Here is a 20,035-nt window from a genome sequence, read left to right as displayed (position 1 = left end):
AAAACAAACCATGGCTAACAGTCAGATTCAGCGTATATTTATGATCCAGAATCAGATCCAGAGGCTGAAATTTAACAAGAGCAGCATCAGCAACAACATCTCTATGTGGTATGTACTGAAACTGTATATATTTGGTTAACGATTTTGGAAAATGACTAAGTTCCACCTTGTAGTTTTTTTTTTTTGAAGTTTGCAGTTTGCAGTTTGATGACAACATCAAATGTTGTTTACTTGATGTGCTTACGCGCCGATAGCTAAGTTAACAACACAGAGATATTTGAAGCAGTTTTACTCACCGCATGCGGTTTCAACACACGATGGTGACCCTGCTCTCTGCTCTGCTATACGGGAGCGCACGCTCTTCCGGCAAACGTGCCCTCAGGACCCATATAAGGAAATTCCGCTCCATCTAACGTCACACAGACCCATACTCGAAAAAAAACTTTCCGAAACTTGTGACAAACCGGAAGGAGTATTTTTGGAACAGAAATACTCCTTCAAACGTACAACTTAATTTCTGAAACTTTGTCCATGTTTAGCATGGGAATCCAACTCTTTAACAGTGTAAAAAACTCAGTATGCATGAAATAGCATTTCACCCCCCCCCCCCCCCCCCTTAATAATTATGTAGTTCATCTGGAATGCCTTAAAATGGAGATTTTATATTTTGTTGTATTGGTCAGAAGAACACAGTCATTTCAGCCAACCAGCTACTATTTTTGATTCTTTACTCCACTTAAAGTATTAGTTCACTTTCAAATTAAAATTTACTCACACCAATGTCCTTCGAAATGTTTAAATCTTTTTTCTTCAGTCAAAAAGAAAGAAAAATAAAAGGTTTTTGATGAAAACATTTCAGGACACGCATGACCTTTTTAACGTGATTACGTATTCCGTAGAAAGCATGGATACACATTGCAGAGCAGTGTTTTTTCACTTTTACTTAAAAAAATATATATATATCCTTTTTTTATACTTGTTTTTTTTTTTTTTTTTTTTTTTTACTTTCGTTTAATTTTATTTATTTTTTACTATGCATCACAGTTTCTTCAAAAGTATTAAGCAGCGAAACTGTTTACAACATTGGTAATAATAAGAAATGTTTCTTGAGCACCAAATATGTTGTTTATTAGAATGATTTCTGAAAGATCATGTGACAATGAAGTTTAGCTTTGGCATCACAGGAATAAATTACATCGTATTTAGTATTAAAAGTTGTAATGATGTTTCACAAAGTTACTGTTTTACTGTATTTTATATAAAATAATATTTACATATAATAAATGCAGCCTTTTATTTTATATAACATAATATTTGCGGTCTCACTTTATATTAGGTGGCCTTAACTACTATGTACTTACATAAAGAAATAAGTACAATGTACTTATTGTATTAATATTGTATTGTAAAACACTTTTGCTGCTATTGAGGTGGGATAGGAGTAAGGTTAGGGAGAGGGTTGGAGGTATGGGTAAGTTTAAGGGTGGGTTAAGGTGTAAAGTATGGGTCAACAGTGTAATTATAAATGTAATTACAGAAATTAAATACAGATGTAATTACATGTAGTTTTTTTTTAAAATATAAGTACAATGTAAAAACATGTATGTACACAATAAGTACATTGTACTAAATTATTAATTCAAATGTAAGTACATAGTAGTTAAGGCCACTTAAACCCATAAAGTGGGTCAATTTTTGCATATAATACAGCCTTGGTGAGCATAAGAGGCTTCTTATAAAAACATTTATTATAATAGTATTTAATGTTAATAGAATTTTAAACTTATTTTACCACTTCCTAAACCATCCTAAAAAAGGTTCTCCTTTACAATGTATCTTGTCTCTGAATAATTCCTCTAGAAGTAACAAATGGTAATGTGGTGTGTTATTAAAGTCTGTCTTCAAAAGCCTCTACCTGCATACAATATCATGGTGGAATCTACTTGAGTGCATCTGTCCTAATAAAAGAAGAAAGGCACTTGTCTGTGACCTTACTGCAGGTAGTGGTGCTGGATTTGTTTTTATTTTTGATGTGCTTATCATTTTCATAACTTACAAACCAGTATAATGTTGTGTGAACACGGTCTCAGAGGAACGGAGTAGAATTTATTGATCTCTCTTTCTCGGTCGCTCTATCACTCATTTCCTCATTTCTTTTTACTCTCCTCTTGTTGTCACTCATCTGCCGCTGAACAAGTTCACTGTGCTGTCTCTTCTTCCTTCCCTTTGCTCTGAATAAGAGGGTGCTGGAAAAGAGGGCAGCAGCAGTTGAAGGAGTTTTGGAGACAGATGCTCTTGCATCTCTCCTCGCCTGTCTCTTCTTCCCGGAGAGCACGTCTCTGCGTGTGTTTCTGCTGTTACCCATAATGCCCCGGGAAAGGCAGTTAGAAAGTAGAGTGATTCTTTAACATGTCTCCACTGAAAGAGAGCGGGCCACTGCTGTGCTTCATACTGTGTTCTCGTTTAAATGCTGTCATTAGATATAATGGAAAACTGTTCTTCCTCCAAAAATCTCCCCTCCAACTGCACGAGCCCTGCTGGAACTCACAGTATCTCAGATTCGCATTGTACGTTAGCTAGTTTATATGTGTTACAACAGCAGGTCCTCTTGTAAATCTTGTGCTGCCTTTTTTCTTCTTTTTTCAATTTTTATTTTATGAACGTTTGAAATCTTATGTAATCTCTTTTAGGGATGCTATTGTCGTTACTCCTCTTGCCATGCTGTTCCACACGTGATGGTGGAAGATAAATGAGAGCTGTCTCATTTTCGTTCCAGCGACATGACGCTGGCTTTGTGTGTACCGGAAAATGGAGGCACAGTGATTTTAATTCCACATTGTTTCGTAGTTGTAAGACAAGCATTATATATCCTGAACAATAACACTGTTTCTTTATGCAGAGTGGATTTTTGTGCCATGGCTCATCTTCAAAAAAATTTATTGGTGGTCAGTGGTAACATTAACCAGCTTTTTTTTTTTTTTTGCATAAATCTTTATATTTATTGCATATATTTCTTTAATCAGCTTTGAGTGATTTAAATGCTCTTTAGCTCTTTAACTTTACTGCTTAATACAGTGCATACAAAAATAAAGTTTAATTTAAGTCAGTACTACTAAAAAACAATAAATTATGGACTACATTTTTCATTATTTTTTTGTTTTGATAAACATGACACAATATAACATTAAGATTCCAATAAATACATTGTTGTGCTTTATAAAAGTATGTGTTTGTGAGCATTAACAGAAGCTAAGTTACTAAAGGTGTCAAAGTTAAATATGAAACGCGCGACTGATGTCATCGGTGAAACGGGCCAATCGTGAAACGGCTGTGTTGTTAAGCCATCTATTTCCCTATGGTCACTTGGATGGTCAATGGATGCAAAAAAGAAGTCATCCGCATGCAAGCCATCCACATGCCGGCCAGCTTTTATGACCGCATGGACGGACCTTGTAAAACAGCACAAGCAAGAGGTGAATCTTATGCACGCTTAACACTGGCGAGAATTAAAAAGAAATGCAAATGATAAACTTTAGTGGTGATGCGACACTGCCTCGATTGTGGAAGGGACAATTTCTGTGCTAACTGTGCAGCTCGCTTCTAGTGCAGACGCGATATGGTGATTTGAAGCCATTCGAGCACTTTGAGAAAGAATGTGAGAGAGCATGCAGTGATTCACTCAACCTGTGAAATTACATTTCACAGAAATTCTTCAAATTACTTTGTAACTTAATTAATAAATAAATATGAATTGTACCCCACCTAAAGCATTATAAATATTTTATCCATGCCGGACGTCTCATGGCAGGCACGTTGTCAGCTTGAGATTGGCTTATGAGATAAGCCTTTATGAGATCGGCGAGGTAATTTCCCTGATTTTGAGTGGCTTAATAACACGTTATTTGGTATTATCACCGTACATACATACCTGTGTGTGTGTGTGTGTGTGTGTGTGTGTGTGTGTTCATATATATACACACAGGGTCCATACAGGATGCTTAAAGTGCTTTAAGTACTTGCATTTTTAAAGGGCTGTATTTATGAAATGAGTTTTTTTTTTTATCGATAAAACAATCTTTTTACGCAAAATTAACAGTGCAGTGCATCTCACATAAATAAAGAGCCGTTTCGCTTGGCTTTTAGCAGTACACGAAATCTTGCAATATTAATCCTTAAAGTGAAAATTGGATTGCGATATCAGTATTAAAGTTGAGTTTGGGATTAAACCTTTGATAGTGCTTGTATTATATTGCTCTGTCATTTGGGTTTAATTTGGGAGCGTGTATAAAGTCATGGACCATGTCAGCATTTCAGCAGCTCGGGTCCACAAACTCTTCCTCTGCTGTGAATTTAGGTTGCTTAATGTTCATCTGGGAATACAGTGCATCATGTATTAACATGCCAATAGAGGAGAATACATCAATATTTGTAAATATGCGATTTGTTGAACATCACGATTTCAAAATAAAAGTTCAAACCCTTGCTCCGAGTTTATTTGTGGCCAGATATTAAAATAACACGGATTTAAACCTCCCTGAGTCATGCTGTAAAGTTCCATGCTGATAATGAACGTGAATTTGCTACTTGTGAATTACTATTTGTGAATTTGTTGAGACGTGTTGCATTTGGTCTCCTACTCTATCGCATACGTTGTCAGTGTCGTTGCGCTTGCTTAGACCTTTGTGATAGACAGTAAAGTGCGTTCAAGTGCTAGCAAAAAACAGTGTAAAGAAATACTCTTTGACAGAAGCAATTAAATCTGCAGGAGTTAAAAAGCAGATCATAAGTGTATTTATTTCTTGTCTCATTAGTGTTTAGCGCAGTTGTTGTTGCTAGGAAACACTTGATTAGCATGCATTGTCAGTTTTGTGCACTTTCTTAGACCTTTGCTGTGATAAACACTAAAGTGTGTTCAGTTTAATTCAATTTACATTTTGTCTGACGAGTATAAAAAAGGTTAGTATACCGTGACAGATGGTGTACGCTCTTCTGTATCAGCCGCGCCACAAGGATATGTATTTTTACGTGTATTTCCACTTTGGTTTGAAAGCAAACAATGCATTAGCACAGCGCGGCTGACACAGAAGAGCATACGTCATCTGCGTACTGCTCAGGATTGCCAAAATGGCGCTACACTGATTTTGGGAGACACAGAGAAGAGAAATTGTTGAATAAAGTCGTTATTTTTGTTTTCTTTGTGTACAAGAAGTATTCTTGTTGCTTCATAACATTACGTTTGAATCACTGATGGCAGATGGAGTATTCTGACGATGCTTTTCATACTTTCCTGGACCTTTACACTGTTATTTATTCGGCAATCTATTGGGAAAGACTCAAGCCTCCCTGTTTTTATCCAAAATATCTTAAATTGTGTTCCAAAGACGAACAAAGCTTTCATGGGTTTGGAACGACATGGGGTAATTGATTAATGACAAAATTTTCAAGGCTTGTTAAGTGCAAATCTACAGAGCCTCTTCTAACTTGTTTAATATTCAGTCCACATGCATGAAGTGTAAAACAAGAAGGGCGTAACCTTACGAAAAAAAGAAACACACAAAAATTGCAGTTGCTGCAGTTCTTGCATTCCTCTTCAATTTGCCCTTCAATAGTGTGGTGTTGTGATATTGCGGTTATCGCACAGCCCTAATAGAGTCCGGCGATCAAACTTCCTAAAGCGATTATTGGCCAATAGCAGTAGGTTTGCAGATCAATCAGAGCACCCTTAGTTGAAAAAAAAATTATTCAAACACATACATGTACACAAACATACAAATACACAAACTGACCACTAGTCAAGATGTCAACTTTGAGACACCTTTTTATATTTTGCCTCTACTGTCACTGAAACAAACACACAGGATATTGGGATATCACAATGTAGGAATCATAGGATTCGAACGTGCCTTGTTACATCTGTATGCTGCCTACAGAGCTTTTCAGCTTTCGTGGGCAGCCACTATTCTCACTATCCTTCCTTCATGACACATAATCTGAAGGTGCTCCTCAATTATTTAAATGTGACAGTTCTTTCAAATATTTATGCCTTAATGGAGGTATTGTGCCCGCTGGAAAATAACAAATAATATGCACATGATGCCATATAAGTTCCCACAGCATGCTGGGAAAGTAAGATCGCATAGCAACAGAGAGGCCTGCGTGCTGTTAGAGAAGGAACGGAGAGCATGAAATGAATCAGGATGCTAATCAAGACATATTTTAGTACATTACTGCAACATGTATAATCAAATTAATTTGATTAATTGTATTAGAGACACATTATTCTCTGTCACTCCCTGTTATGTTCTCCAGTGCTTCTGATTAGAAAATTTAATTGGACGTTTGTGTCTGAAAGGATTGTTGATTTCTGCTGATTCTGTGCAGATTGCCCGCTACGATGGAGGCATGTAAACACATCATGCATGTTCAACGGCTAATTGGTCATTTCTTTAAAATGACCAAGGTGCTCGCTGTGCTTTCCAGAGCTTTCCAACCCACCCGTGACTGCTTCATCATTATTGCTTTTTCAGGGAGCTAAGCTAAATTAACTCTTAAAAACTGCCAATAATGTTTAATTTAGGTTAATTTAATTAAATATTCAAGATCACAAATACATACTGTAGAAAAACTTATTTCATTGTCATAGTTCTGAAAATCAAGCTCAGTATTTTGTGATTTGAAAATATCTCCGTATCGAAAGGTACTCCCATTGCATCATCATTTCGTTTAACCACTGCTTGGGGAAACTCCTGTTTACTCCATTACTAAAGCCTGATTGGTTAACTGTCATGTAACAGCACAAACCAATGGTGCTAGAGCCCGCCAAAAGGGGCAGAGCCGAGCACTATATAAGTTGGCTCGGAGCACCATCTCATCAGAATCTTCTCTGAGACCATCTCTTAGCTGACTCCGCAATCAAGAAGCCGAAGTGGGAAGAAGCTCAGTCTGCAGCTCGCCACTGTAGAATAACTTGTACGTAACTGTAGCAGTGGAAGAATCAAGAAGCCTTCCACTGTGGCTATCCAGCTGCTGAGAAAAATTCCTGAGCAATTTCTCTGTGACGTTGTTGCCATTCTTGCAGGGAATCCCTGCACGATGTAGAAGGGCAGTGAATGTGTCACCTGTCTGGGCAGCGGCCATGCAGAGACTATGCGCTCATTGAGACGGATCAAAAAAAATTAAGTATTTCTTTATGATACAAGTCCAGGGGTATTCAATTAAAGTTCCAAGAGGTGCAGCATCTATATTTTCTTCCAAGCAAAAGTCAGGTAAAAAATTAAAAATTAAAAAAATCTATACAATTTTAAAATCTATCTACCTATCTACCTATCTATCTATCTATCTATCTATCTATCTATCTATCTATCTATCTATCTATCTATCTATCTATCTATCGGTTTTAGAGTCATGTTTCGGTACAGTTTGGTATGTGCTATGGACACAACCAGTTCTGTCACTGAAGAACTGAAACATAAACAAAGGAATTATGATCCATAACGTTATTGCTTCATTGGACTACACGTTCTCCATGAGATGTCGTTCATTGGACCCTTACCTTTCTAACTAAACCATGATTCAAAAGCTGTGAATGTGTTTATGACTCATTATTAAGACAAATCTGGTATGTACAGCGTTTTCATCCTTCATGTTTTAATGTGTACTGTTTACACAAATGTAGCAAATACAGTCTTTATACGTTGGGGTGCAGGCTAACAGGTTAAATGCAAGAGCATGAATTCTGAGTATGGGTCACCATACTTGGCTGTATGTCACGTCACTTTCACTTTTACTAAAAGGAAGTAGCTTTACTTTTCTGTAGGTTTTCAATGGCTCTTTTCATACCAATGGAATTACTTCAGCAGTCAAAAGCTGCGTGTTTATTGCATGGACGGAGCAGAAATGTAAGAGTCTAAATTATACGCACAGTTCTATTAAATGATAAATGTTTTTTAACAATGCTGATTAGCATTAACAACGAACTTGAAATAAGAGCGCAAGGTTTATCTGATAATCAAATGCATGAAAGTAGCATTCATTGCTTTAGCAAACAGACATCGGGTGCATTTTCTCTCAGAATCATCATTCACTGATGGAGAGGACAAGTTAAATAGCTACTATAGCAATTTATTCTGTGAAAATGAGATAAAGAAGTTTTCACACTGAAAGAGAAGTGATCTCGCTCTCATAGACGTGCCAGGCTTTAACTGCAGCTAAACTGAATAAAAGCAGAATGAACTGATGAAACATTAAGAAAAAAAAAACACAATACATACAATTTATGAATGACGCAGTGCTAATTGACATATCATTTATTAGTTATTTATTACAGAAACTATAATGTTTATTTTCTAACTATATATATACAGAAAATTAAAATAATAGCTAATTAAATACTAGAGGATATAACGCTTAAAGATTTTTACCATAAACGACCTTGAGCATTTTTAATGTGATCCACTGAGCTGTTTTGATGCTCTGCTCACTTAAAATGGTGCTGCTGTTAAGACTTGTGGTCTGGATGGATGCCAGGGTGCAGATGCGGTCCCCCTTTTGAATATTAAGTTATATAAGTATTTACAATAAAAGACTCAAGTTGCTTTTAAAATATTCACGGGTCCTTTTCCTTGAATTGAGTCAAGTCTGGAGTCTCTGTTTCTGACACCCAAATGCCGAGTGACTTTCTGGGAACAGTTAAAGACTCTGTGAAAATTCAAGCTTGGATTACACCGGAATCCTCCCTGAACATTCAGTGAGTAGCAACGTCGTTTAATCTAGGGTCTTCACGTCACAGCGGGATGCTCTGGCCCACGATTGGTCCAGCACCTGTCTGTATGTCTTGCCTCCGATCTCCCTGCTACCCCAGGTTATCTGGCGAGTCATGGACACAAAGTGCTCTCTCCTACTTGTGGCTCCTCTCTGGAGGAAACAAATCTGGTTTTTGGAGCTGATCCAGCTGCTATCTGCAGCACCGTGCTCTATACCTTCTCTCGCTGGCGCAGGACAAGATTTGACTTCCCCAGCTGGAACTGTGGAGCCTTCATGTCATGTCACTAGATGGGAGTCTAAACAACTCCCAGCAAAAGTCACTAATACCATTTTAGAGGCTAAAGCTCTGTCTACAAGGTGCCTCTAGTAGTGCCCTCAAGTAGTCAGTCTTCAGTGACTGGTGTTGAGAATGGAACCAGGATTTGGTGTCATATGACGTCTCCCTCATGCTAACCTTTATGCAGGAGTTTCTAGATAAAGGGGTGCACCCCTTCCACACTCAAAGTCTATGTGACAACCATTTGGTCATTAAGTTTCTTATATGCGCTCAGTGATTACACCCTCCTCGCCCTAGGATGGTGCCAGTATGAAACTTGTCTATAGTCCTGAAAGATCTCAAGGACTCCCCTTTTGAGATGCTTCAAACAGCCGGCTTAAGGGTCATGACACAAAACATCCCTGCTTTTGCCCATAGCTTCAGTCGAGTTGTGGACTTGCAAGCCCTGTCTGTCAGTACATCCTGTCTTGAGTTTGGACGCAATGACTGTAAAGTCATTCTTCAACCACACCGTGGTTATGTACCAAAGGTTTTCTCAACTCCGTTTAGAGCCAATGTCATTTCCCTTTTAGCCCTCCTTGGAACTTATGGCGAACAAGGTCCCATGCGTCTCGTCCAATAGAATCTCTGTTGGGGAGATTTGTGCAGTTGTCGCCGTCTACCTTTATTAGATTCTTCAATTTGGCGACAACGCAACGGGAAGTAACTTCTGATAAGGAACGTTTTGGTTACTCATGTAACCTCAGTTGCTTGCAATGCTATAGCTGCATGCAAATCGATGGTCGTTTCAGTCATATGATTCCGATGAGATGGTCCTCCAAGCTGACTTTTATAACGGTCATTTCCACCCCTTCTGGCTGGCACCATTGTTTCGTGCAGCTACACAAACGTTAACCAATCAGGCTTCAGTAATAGAGTGAACGGGAGTTTTCCCCAAGCAGTCGTCAAACAACAGTCCTTATCTCAGGGAACCGATACTACGCAAATAACCGGAGCATTTTCTTCCTACTCGGATAGCCTCAAGCAAAACTCTTGAACATCTTTCAAAGATTTGATGCTATATAGACTTTCCAAACTGAATCCAGCAACTAGATCTTCCTTCAAGGTATCAGCATTAGCATAGTGTTTGGTAATATAGTAATTTTACAAATCGTCATACTGCCAACCTGTGAGATCGCCGTTACACAATATTATTGTGCATGCGTGAGTGTGTGGGTGGGTGGATGAGTTCAAGCGAGAGGCTCTCGTGTGTGTGTGTGTGTGTGTGTGCGTGAGAGAGAGCCTATGAAAGCACCATTAATCAAAAATAATATACTTTCAAACATACTGATAAACTAACATGTTAAATATAAAATATTTAAAAGGGCTATTTCATATATATTCAGATACAACAGGCATACATTGCTATTAGGACAGCATGTCCTGTGACAAGTTTGCCTAAGTCTAAAAGAACTGCAGTCAATGGTGAAAATAAAAAGTAGATTTATTTTAAAGACCAGCAGTTGAAAATGAACGAGGGTGACTAACCTTACACTGATCCGCTCAAGATATTTTTTATTTTATAAATTGCATGGTGCAAAAAGTGCAAAGTGAAGGTGAATTAAAAAAACAGACGGACACGAGCAAACAAGGAAATATTTCAGCATATTTTTATCTTCAGACCAACAGTTTAACATCAAATATTTTACATAAACAAACATGTTAAATTTAAAAGTATGTAAAAAGGGTAAGTTCATATATTTGGAGTAAAGATAAATTTAACAGATACATCAGTCATACAGAATTTCGGACTGTGCACCCCATGATGAGCCCAACGCGCTGCCACAAAATAAGAATCAAATACATTCTAACATAACTGTGGTATTAAACACAGTTAGTGAGGGCTTAGTTAAAATATTGCACATGTATAGGCCATTCAGATTATTTGTTAAAATGCAAGGAGATACCTTCTATCAGCAGAGATTTACATCTGTGTTTGTTGTTGGAGACTCGGCTACAGGCTCTAATCCTCATTTGCACGAGTGTGAAATAAGGTGCTACAGTGAGATAGCGGGGCAATTTTGATAATAATAGCCAAATTATAATAGGCAGCCTAATAATAATAATTAATTTAATACATTAATAGGAGAATGAGCCTAATATCGTCTTGACTATCAACAAAGACATCCTCTATCATCTATATCTCTGACTGTTGTTGATACACAATACTATTGGTTATCGGCACAACCCTGAAGTAGCAGCTTGCTGCCTTGTAAACAAAACTTGGTTTCCGGGTGGACTGGCAGAGCAGCCAATCATTCAGATTGGAGCTGTTTTGAAAAGCTCTTGCAGTTCTTGAAAAACATACATCAGAGTGGGGTCCATGGCCGTGCAACATAAGGCCATCTTACTTGCTAACTTTTCCACAAGAAAGCAATTTAAATCAGTTTAAACTGGCATTGAGAATCAAACGTGTCTGTTATGTGTTAGAAAAAAAAGCCTTTATTTGAAATATTAATAGCCTTAGTGAAAAAGCTTTCTGAAAGGTTTATTGAGATGGTCTGTCTCAACCTTTGCAGTGCACAAATTCAATATGTCTAGCTCTGTCATTATTAATACATAAAGGTGCTCTTAAGTTTATAGAATATATATATATTTTTGTTATTCTTTAAATTACTTGTATAAAAATCCTTCGAATTTTTTAGATGACACTTCTCTTAAGTTCACCCACTGCAGACAGTCTAGTTAAATAAAATTTTTTACATCTCACCAAAATAATTTAAATTGATTTGATGTTAGTGATTAAACAAAAATGTTAAAACAACTGATAATAAAAACCCATTGTGTCTGAATAAACTTGTCCAATCAGTTCAAGATTTGCTGCTGTTTATTTTGGCACCAAAACCACATGGTAAAAATTGTACGGTAATTTAAAAATGACATTTTGGAAGAGGACCTGTTTTCAGGGTCATGTTAACATTTCACTTGTCAAACTGCTGAGTGTGTTAAAAGCTCTATCCTTTGTAATAGTCACTTAGAATGAAAGTTGCTATTTTTACACATCAGCAGAACATATTTTAAGTGGACCAGCTGTCTAAAGGGGCTGGTGTATGACAATGTACGTTGAGAACTGTGCATGTGTCACGTGCATGTGTGTGTGTGCACGGGCACATATGTGAGGCCCCAGACCTGAGTGTAATCAGCCGACTGTACCAGTGGCACTGCTCTAAGTCTGATTAATGAAGCTGTTTATTCCGCACCTCATCAGCCACTGCCAGCGAGCTCTCCACTCCCACAGGGAACAACACTTCACCAAGAAAGAGAGAGAGAAAAGTGGGATAAGAGATGGAATGTGTGAGACCTGGAGGAGTGAGATAGGGAGAAGAAAATTATTTTTTTGAGAGGACGGGAAAAGGACAAAATGAGAGGCAGAGGACAAAGGCTTACAGCCAAACCACAAGCTCTTGAGTTCAGTATCTGCTCTTTATTTCTACTCAAAGGTCAGCACAAGCACAGATGCCCTAATCGCCTTAAACATCTGTCCTGGCCCACCTCATGACACTGGCTTTAAAACTCACCCACAGGCTCACCATTTTTTTCCCTTAAAGGGATAGGTCACACTAAAATTAAAACCCCATCATCATTTACTCATGCTCACGTCATTCCAAACCTGCTTTCTTGACGTCATGACTTTCTTCTGCAGAACAAAAAGATGTTTGCAAACAACCACTGACTTCCATTTGTATATAAAAAAAGAAGGATTTCCCAGAATTTTTTATTTTGTGTTCTGCAGAAAAAGGAAAGTCATACAGGTTTTGAATGACATGAGGGCAAGTAAACGCCGAGGACAGTTTTCATTTTTGAACAATCCCTTTTAAGGGGACACATTCTGCTTCTTTCCAGCAATTTTTTTTTTATTTTTTTTTTATCTGTGCTCCTCCATATAAATCAGATTAATCCTTTATATGACCTGTAAAATGAAAAAGGCTGCTTTTGCAACAAAATGTTTGAGACATGAAAATACCCTCTGTTGTGATTGGCCAAAGTCCCTGCAAAGGCATGCAAGAATAACTACTCTCTACTTGAATGGGGAGATTTTCAAATCACGAAATCCAAATCACTGTTGTGTTTATATTCCCCCGTCATTGTAGCCAGTCTGCACAGAATAAGCAGACTCAGCTGTCTTTTTAGACACATACATCTAAATAAATTGGTTAAATGTTACTTAAGCCTATTTCAGGTTGCTAAGCCAATGTGCATGTGCAGTACCAAGCACACATTTCGCAATACTGATCGTTTCTATAAGAACCAGATCTTCTATCAGCAGCTGCAGTGATGTGATGATTTTCCCAACTGTGCCTTGCAGTTTCTCCCATTCATAGTAATATGGATGAACTGTCATCATCCGTCACGCAGCCCTGCCCACACTGAAAAATCATTGTTTAAAAATCCATTAAAGATTAAAACTGTTGACCCTGGACCACCAAACCAGTCTTAAGTCGTTGGGGTACACCTTTAAGCAATAGCAAAAAAAACAAAACAATGTATTGATCAAAATTATCAGCTTTTCTTTAATGCCAAAGTCATTAGAATATTGAGTAAAGATCATGTTCCATAAAGATTTCCTACTGTAATTATATAAAACCTTAATTTTTGATTAGTAATATGCATTGCTAAGAACTTCATTTTGACAAATTCAAAGGCAATTTTCTCAATATTTTTTATTTTATTTTTATTTTTTTAACCCTCAGATTCCAGATTTTCAGATAGTTGTATCTCGGCCCAACATTGTCCATTCCTAACAAACCATACATCAATGGAAATCTTATTTATTTAGCTTTCAGATGATGTATAAATCTTAATTTAGAAAAATTGCCACTTAAGACTGGTTTTATGGTCCAGGGACACATATGTTCTTTTTGGCTGGAATATTGGACTTCCCAGCAATTTGATTTCTGTGTGAACAGACCAGTTTTAGAGTACTTGCATAAAGCATTGACCTGTTATCTTAAAAGAGTAAATAAAAGGTTTTCTATGATATAACTGTGTCTTATTCTTGTATTTTCTCACCCTCGCACACCTGAAGCATTGACTTCTGTGTATAAAAGTCTCACAAATATAACACAGGGTTGTTACATGCCTCTTGCTCCATCTCCATAACAACGTCCAGGCCTCTAAAATGAAGCCATCATCACACAAAAGGAAAGAAGAACATTGACAGCAAGAGAAAATTACACCACTCGTCTGTGCCAATCAGTGTAATAACTCCATATCGGACTCTGTCAGGAGAATCATGCTTGATAATACATGTGGTGTGTTCTGGTTATTGAGAGAAAGATGCACAACAGACAAAATCATGCAAGTTGTAATGGTGATGTTGGGAACAATGTCGATGTATTGAACATCTGAAATTGTCGGCTTTTCGTAGACTCTAACAGGAGGTGGCACACAGTTTATATTGAGCTCCGGTTCAGTTTCACAGCTGGGCTTGTGTTTAATATGTCAATACACTGAGCTCATGGGTCACGGTTTCACACGTGTATTCGATCCCCTTGGTTCAACTGTGCTTTTGTCGGTATCCTTCCACCCAAGGTCTATTGTTATAATCTCCTTGCTGCTTCCTTCCTCACTTCCAAGCTTGTTTGATTAAGGTTCGGCAAAGTCTCTTACTGTGCAATACTGTGTGACAGGACTGAATAAGGAGCCACTGCTGCCAGCAAGGTGGCGCTCGTCCATTTCTCTTTCTGTCACAGGGATCTATACTTCCACCTGTTGATGATGGCTCTCAAACTCATTGCAGTACTAGCTTACTTGAATTAGAATCACTCTGGCAAAGAAAGGAGGTCTGGTCATTTTGTGAAATAACTAATGATCTCTCTCTCTTTATCTCTCACAGATTTGTTCCTCACCACCAAAGATGGATTTGAGACCTGGATCAATAAGGTAGATAAGAGCATTACTTCCTGCCCTTTAATCCTTAACACCAGTGTATTATCATTGAGGAGGCAATTCCAACTGCTTACAGACATTTATTTGCATGAGCTGTCAGTGTTGTATTAGCGAAGATTTGTTAAAGAGTTATGCAAATCAGGAAAAGCTGGGAAACAAATGAGCAGCTTGCATGGCGATCGCAAATCTTGCGGATCGGATCTAAGTGCTACCTTATGGAGGATGCTGCACTTGGACTTTCTCTATTTGGCACACTTTACCAAGACTGTAGAATGCACTCCATCACAGCAATCCTGACACCTGAATCGGCTCTTTTAAACACTAAAATTGTGCTCAACTATATAGCATTGTCTCGATATGCACCTAGTGTGCCTTTCCATCATTCGATTAATAATTTTAGTGATCAATATAAAATGAACACAAGCATTTCCTTTTTTTTTTTTTTTTTTTTTTGTAATTCTGTGTTGGTAGCATGACATTTAAAAACATTAAAACGAAGCACTTTTGTGAACAACATTTTAACATTAAAAGAATGAAAAATAATTAAATTTAAATTCAACACAATGCGGGTGGTTAGTTTACACAACACTGCATTTGCATTGAAATGCATATTAATTCTTAATATCAGTGTTGAAACAGTTGTGCCGCTTACATTTTTGTGTGGAAATTGCGAGAATATTTTCAGGATTCCTTGATGAATACAAAGATCAAGTGGACATTTTTTAATAGAATCTTTTATAACTTTTATTGTTATTTTTGATTGATTTTAAAGAATATGTCTAATGCTTTTTCATGCATTTTGATATATTTATACTGCTAAAGAGTTGGATTCTCATGCTAAACATGACCAAAGTATTAAAAAAAACGAGTTGATTGTATGACAGACTATTTCTGTGCCAAACTCCTTCAGGGTTCGTTTAAGTTTTGGAAAGTGTTTTTTGAGTATGGCCCTCTATGACATCATGAAGGGTCATAAAATGCTGCAATGCTACTCTATAGGTACTCAAGATTAACACGAGATTGACAGATTATGTTTCATGTCTCCGTTAATGTATCCTTGCTGAATTAAAGTATTATTTTCTTTCCAAAATATTTTTTACTGCCCCGGAACTGTTGATCAGTAGTGTATGTAATAGAATAAGAATGAAACAGTATCAGGAGATGAAGGATATGTACCCTCTCATATCTGTGGTTTTTCTAACTTGTAGGTCACAGCTCCAGCCTACAGTTAGAGTTGTTTTAGAGGGGACATATGATACTTTTTTTTAAGATCATTATTTTGTGTTTTTGGTGTTACAGAATGTTTTAACATGCTTTAATATTCAAAAAACACATTATTTTTCAAATACTGTACATTATTGTAGGTCCTCTATGCCCCGCCTCTCTCAAAAGCATCATTTTCTATGAAGTCACTCCTTCCAACAAGTACAGTCTGCTCTGATTGGCCAAATGAACCAGTGCATTTTGATTGGCTGAACACTGCAAGCACTCATCAGAAATGTAATGCCCCTTTCCATAATCGCAAGCTTTATCTTTCAAGTAAATGTAAAGACCATTAATAATGTCCATAATTCTACCCATCAGTTCAAGTCGAAAGAGTCATACGTGTGACAGACACAGTGATGAAGCTTGTTTGTGTTTGCATTACACAAGCCATGGATGGTTAAGACAGCTGACTCCACATGTGACCATCTCTCTCTCTTTCTCTCTCACACACACATGCGCACACACACAATGTGCAAAACTATGCATTTGAACATTTAATAGCAAATACTTAAATTAATAACAAAACATACCTTCCAGTAGCTGATTCAGAAGCGCCAGATAGTCATAGCAAAGTCATAAGTACTTCCTGTCCTAGGTTCACAAACAGCCATCCATAAAATGTGTTGCTGTTCTGTTGTAAGTAATCTTAAAGATTCCTAAAAATGCATCTACTTTTGGAAGGCCAAATAAAGTGCTTTTGCTTTTTGTTGCTTAGAAAAACACAGTTTCAACACTAACTGTGGTAAAGCCTTTTAAATACCAAACCCTGCTACTTCGCTTTGCTTCATAGACAAAGTCTGGAAGGACATAATTGACAAGTGTTTACTTTCTAGTTGGGTGGGGGGGCGCTTGTCTAAAGTTTAAAATCATTGGTTACCCGGGAGCCAATCACATAATGTTTGGTTATGACGTGTGTTATTCGCTGGCTGAGCTGCCTCGAACTTCCGCTGTAAACACAGGTATGCTATGAAAACAAAACCATCAAGTGAAATACTGGAGTGAACATGGCTATTCACAATCACAATTATCGCCGTGCCAGACTTTGGCCTCCCCAGTTTCTCGCTAACGATCGGTAACAGTTGATAAATTAAACTTTTCCCAAAACCTGTCGGGGAGTAGGGCCACAACATCACCTCCATTTAAATGTGAAACAAAACTCTTAATGTTCGGGCTTCAGTTGGCAAATGCCGGGAATATTCTCCACAACAGAGCGAATAGCATCCCGTGTCTCCATGTCTGCTGTCGTTTTCGATTTCCCTAACCTATACTATAATCTTGAATTCGGCACTTAGCATCTACCGCCCTCTGTTCATTGATTGGATGGCTGGTTTGGTGCATGGTTTTGTCATCTCACTATGATAATATGAAAACACGAATTTTATCCCCAGCTGCTCTGGTCACACTTTATTTTAAGGTCCAATTCTCACTATTAACTAACCATTAACTATGACTTTTGCCTCAAATAACTCCTAATTTGCTGCTTATTATTAGTTTATAATATATAGTGTATATATAGTATATATAGTATTATGGATGTCATGCATTATATGTACTTTATAAGCAATAATACACAGCCAATATATTAATAATAGGCATGCTAATAAGCAACTAGTTATTAGTGAAAATTGGACCCTATACTAAAGTTTATATGGCCCTATTATTGTTTAAAAAAGGACCCAATACAAAAAAAAAGGTTTAAAATACAGGCCTGTGGCTCTTAATTTATTTGTATAAATTCACCATGATGTTTAATGTTCATTTTTTTAAATTGTAATAGCATTTGTTTAAAAACTGTATTCACTGAATGTAATAAAAAATATTATATAAAAAATTTTAGAATCGAATCGAGAGCTTGTTAATCGAAATTGAATTGAATCGGGACATCTGAATCGATACCCAGCCCTAGAAGGCACATGTTCTTTCTTTGCATGAACATTTGGGTGACATTACACAAATATTTCCACATCGTGAGGAGATGTTGGGACCTTGTTTTAATGATCCGTTTTGGGGGGGTATGGCAGAGACTTAACTTTGATAAAGAATATCTCTTTGGTTTGGAGGCTTTAGTGTTTGCAACTTCAGGGATCTTATCTATGCACAATCAGCTCCAAAGAGAAAAACTTGATATCGCATCATATGACCCCTTTAGAGTGGTGGTTATTTGTTTTTTGTTTTTCTTCTAGGCTTGATTGTGCTTATGTGATGCAGTCTAACGTGTTAATGCTTCGTTTTTTAAAAAGCACATTATTTTTACATAATTTACCTTTATTCTGCACCGTTCTGTCCCTTCTACTATACATGCGTTGATGATTTCCTGGTTTTATGAAGCCCCTCCCTCAGAGATACGCAATGGGCTCAGATTGGTTGGCTAGTCCACAGAATTGTGATTCGCTAAACTGCCAGAGCATTAACATTTGTAAAATGCTTATTTTAGCTTTTAATATACGGTTTTATCCTGATTAAAGCTTTAATACAGCACAGCAATCACGTGCGCATCCATGTGTAATGCTTATCGTAGCTATCTGAAAAAAATATCTGTCTGTCTATACACACTTAAAGTGTATATAATTGGAACACAGTTCATTGAAGGAGCTGTGACAAGCTGATGACCTGATTATGAGAGAGAGAGAGAGCAGAGTGTGTGCAGAGGAGGGGACGGGGGGAACAGTATTGAGAACCGCTGCTTTAGTGCATTGATTTTGAAAGTTGTGATTCCATTAGAATCGATAGAAGACAGAATCGTGATTCATATGTGACACTGGACCACAAAACTACTCTTAAGTTGCTGGGGTATATTTGTAACAATAGCTAAAAAAAAATTATTTTTCTTTTATGCCAAAAATCATTAGGACATTAAGATCATGTTCCATGAAGATATTTTGTAAATTTCCTACTCTAAATGTATCAAAACTTAATTTTTGATTAGTAATATGAATTGCTGAGAACTTAATTTGGACAAATTTAAAGGCAATTTTCTCGATATTTAGATTTTTTTGCAGCCTCAGATTCCAGATTTTCAAATAGTTGTAACCTAGAGAAATATTGTCCTATTGTCCTTTTTACATGTTCCTGGAGGTGAGATTTATTTGGGTTTGTTAAGTCACAAACACTGGAAGTAACTCCCTGTAGTTCCAACCAGCTGTTTTTGTAGGCATTAAACTGCCATCCTTTTAAAGGACGATACCTCCATTTGCATTGAACTTTCAGCGTCATAATTTTGCAGAAATTGTTTACACTCAAACAGCAACATTACACACAAAGACTAGAACAAACTAGAGTTAGAAAACAGAGGAAAAGAAAGGAGGGCTGGAAAAAGTGTGATGACAGGCAGCAAGATGGATGGAAAGAAAAGTGGAGAAAAACTCAAAAAATCAAAGGTGAAGAATTAAGGAAGTTGAGACAGAGGAGCATCTCTGAGCAGGTGGGAAAACTACAAAAATAGCAGATGATAAATAGTTGAACAATGCGAGCGAGCAAGAGAGAGACAATTGCAATGTGCCGCAGTGACCCAAGCCGACTGTAAAAGGTCAGTGGTGCATCGTCTCGAAGCTTTTCCGGAAGCGTTTCCACTGCCCTCTATTGTCTTCTAGTGTCGCATGATTCTGTGGTGCTCCGCCGCTGATGGTGCTTCAGAGATACGGAGGAAGGGAGTCAGGTTAGATCGTCTCTATTCCTCCCGCAGGGCGCTTCTTCAAATCATTCTGAGAGCGAGAGGCTGGTAACAGAAATGCAGGGATGGATAAGCTATGAAGAAAGACAGGCAGAGAGGAAATAAAGAAAAGGAAGAGATAAGTGGGTGGA

General features: G+C 37.5%; 1 protein-coding gene across 2 annotated transcripts in view; it reads left to right on the top strand.

The window, feature by feature from the left end:
• LOC113106181 (T-cell immunomodulatory protein-like) overlaps positions 1–20,035 on the top strand; it is a 124,453-nt gene that overhangs the window by 14,739 nt on the left and 89,679 nt on the right. For both annotated transcript variants that reach the window (XM_026267855.1, XM_026267854.1), the window contains exon 7: positions 14,916–14,962. In XM_026267855.1, the coding sequence (XP_026123640.1) occupies positions 14,916–14,962 (47 nt within the window). The remainder of the gene's footprint in view (positions 1–14,915; positions 14,963–20,035) is intronic.

This window comes from Carassius auratus, chromosome 7, assembly GCF_003368295.1.
Source record: "Carassius auratus strain Wakin chromosome 7, ASM336829v1, whole genome shotgun sequence".
In the NCBI taxonomy this organism is placed as follows: domain Eukaryota; kingdom Metazoa; phylum Chordata; class Actinopteri; order Cypriniformes; family Cyprinidae; genus Carassius; species Carassius auratus.
The sequence above is the reverse complement of the archived record's forward strand: the minus strand, read 5'-3'. Positions and strand labels throughout refer to the sequence as shown.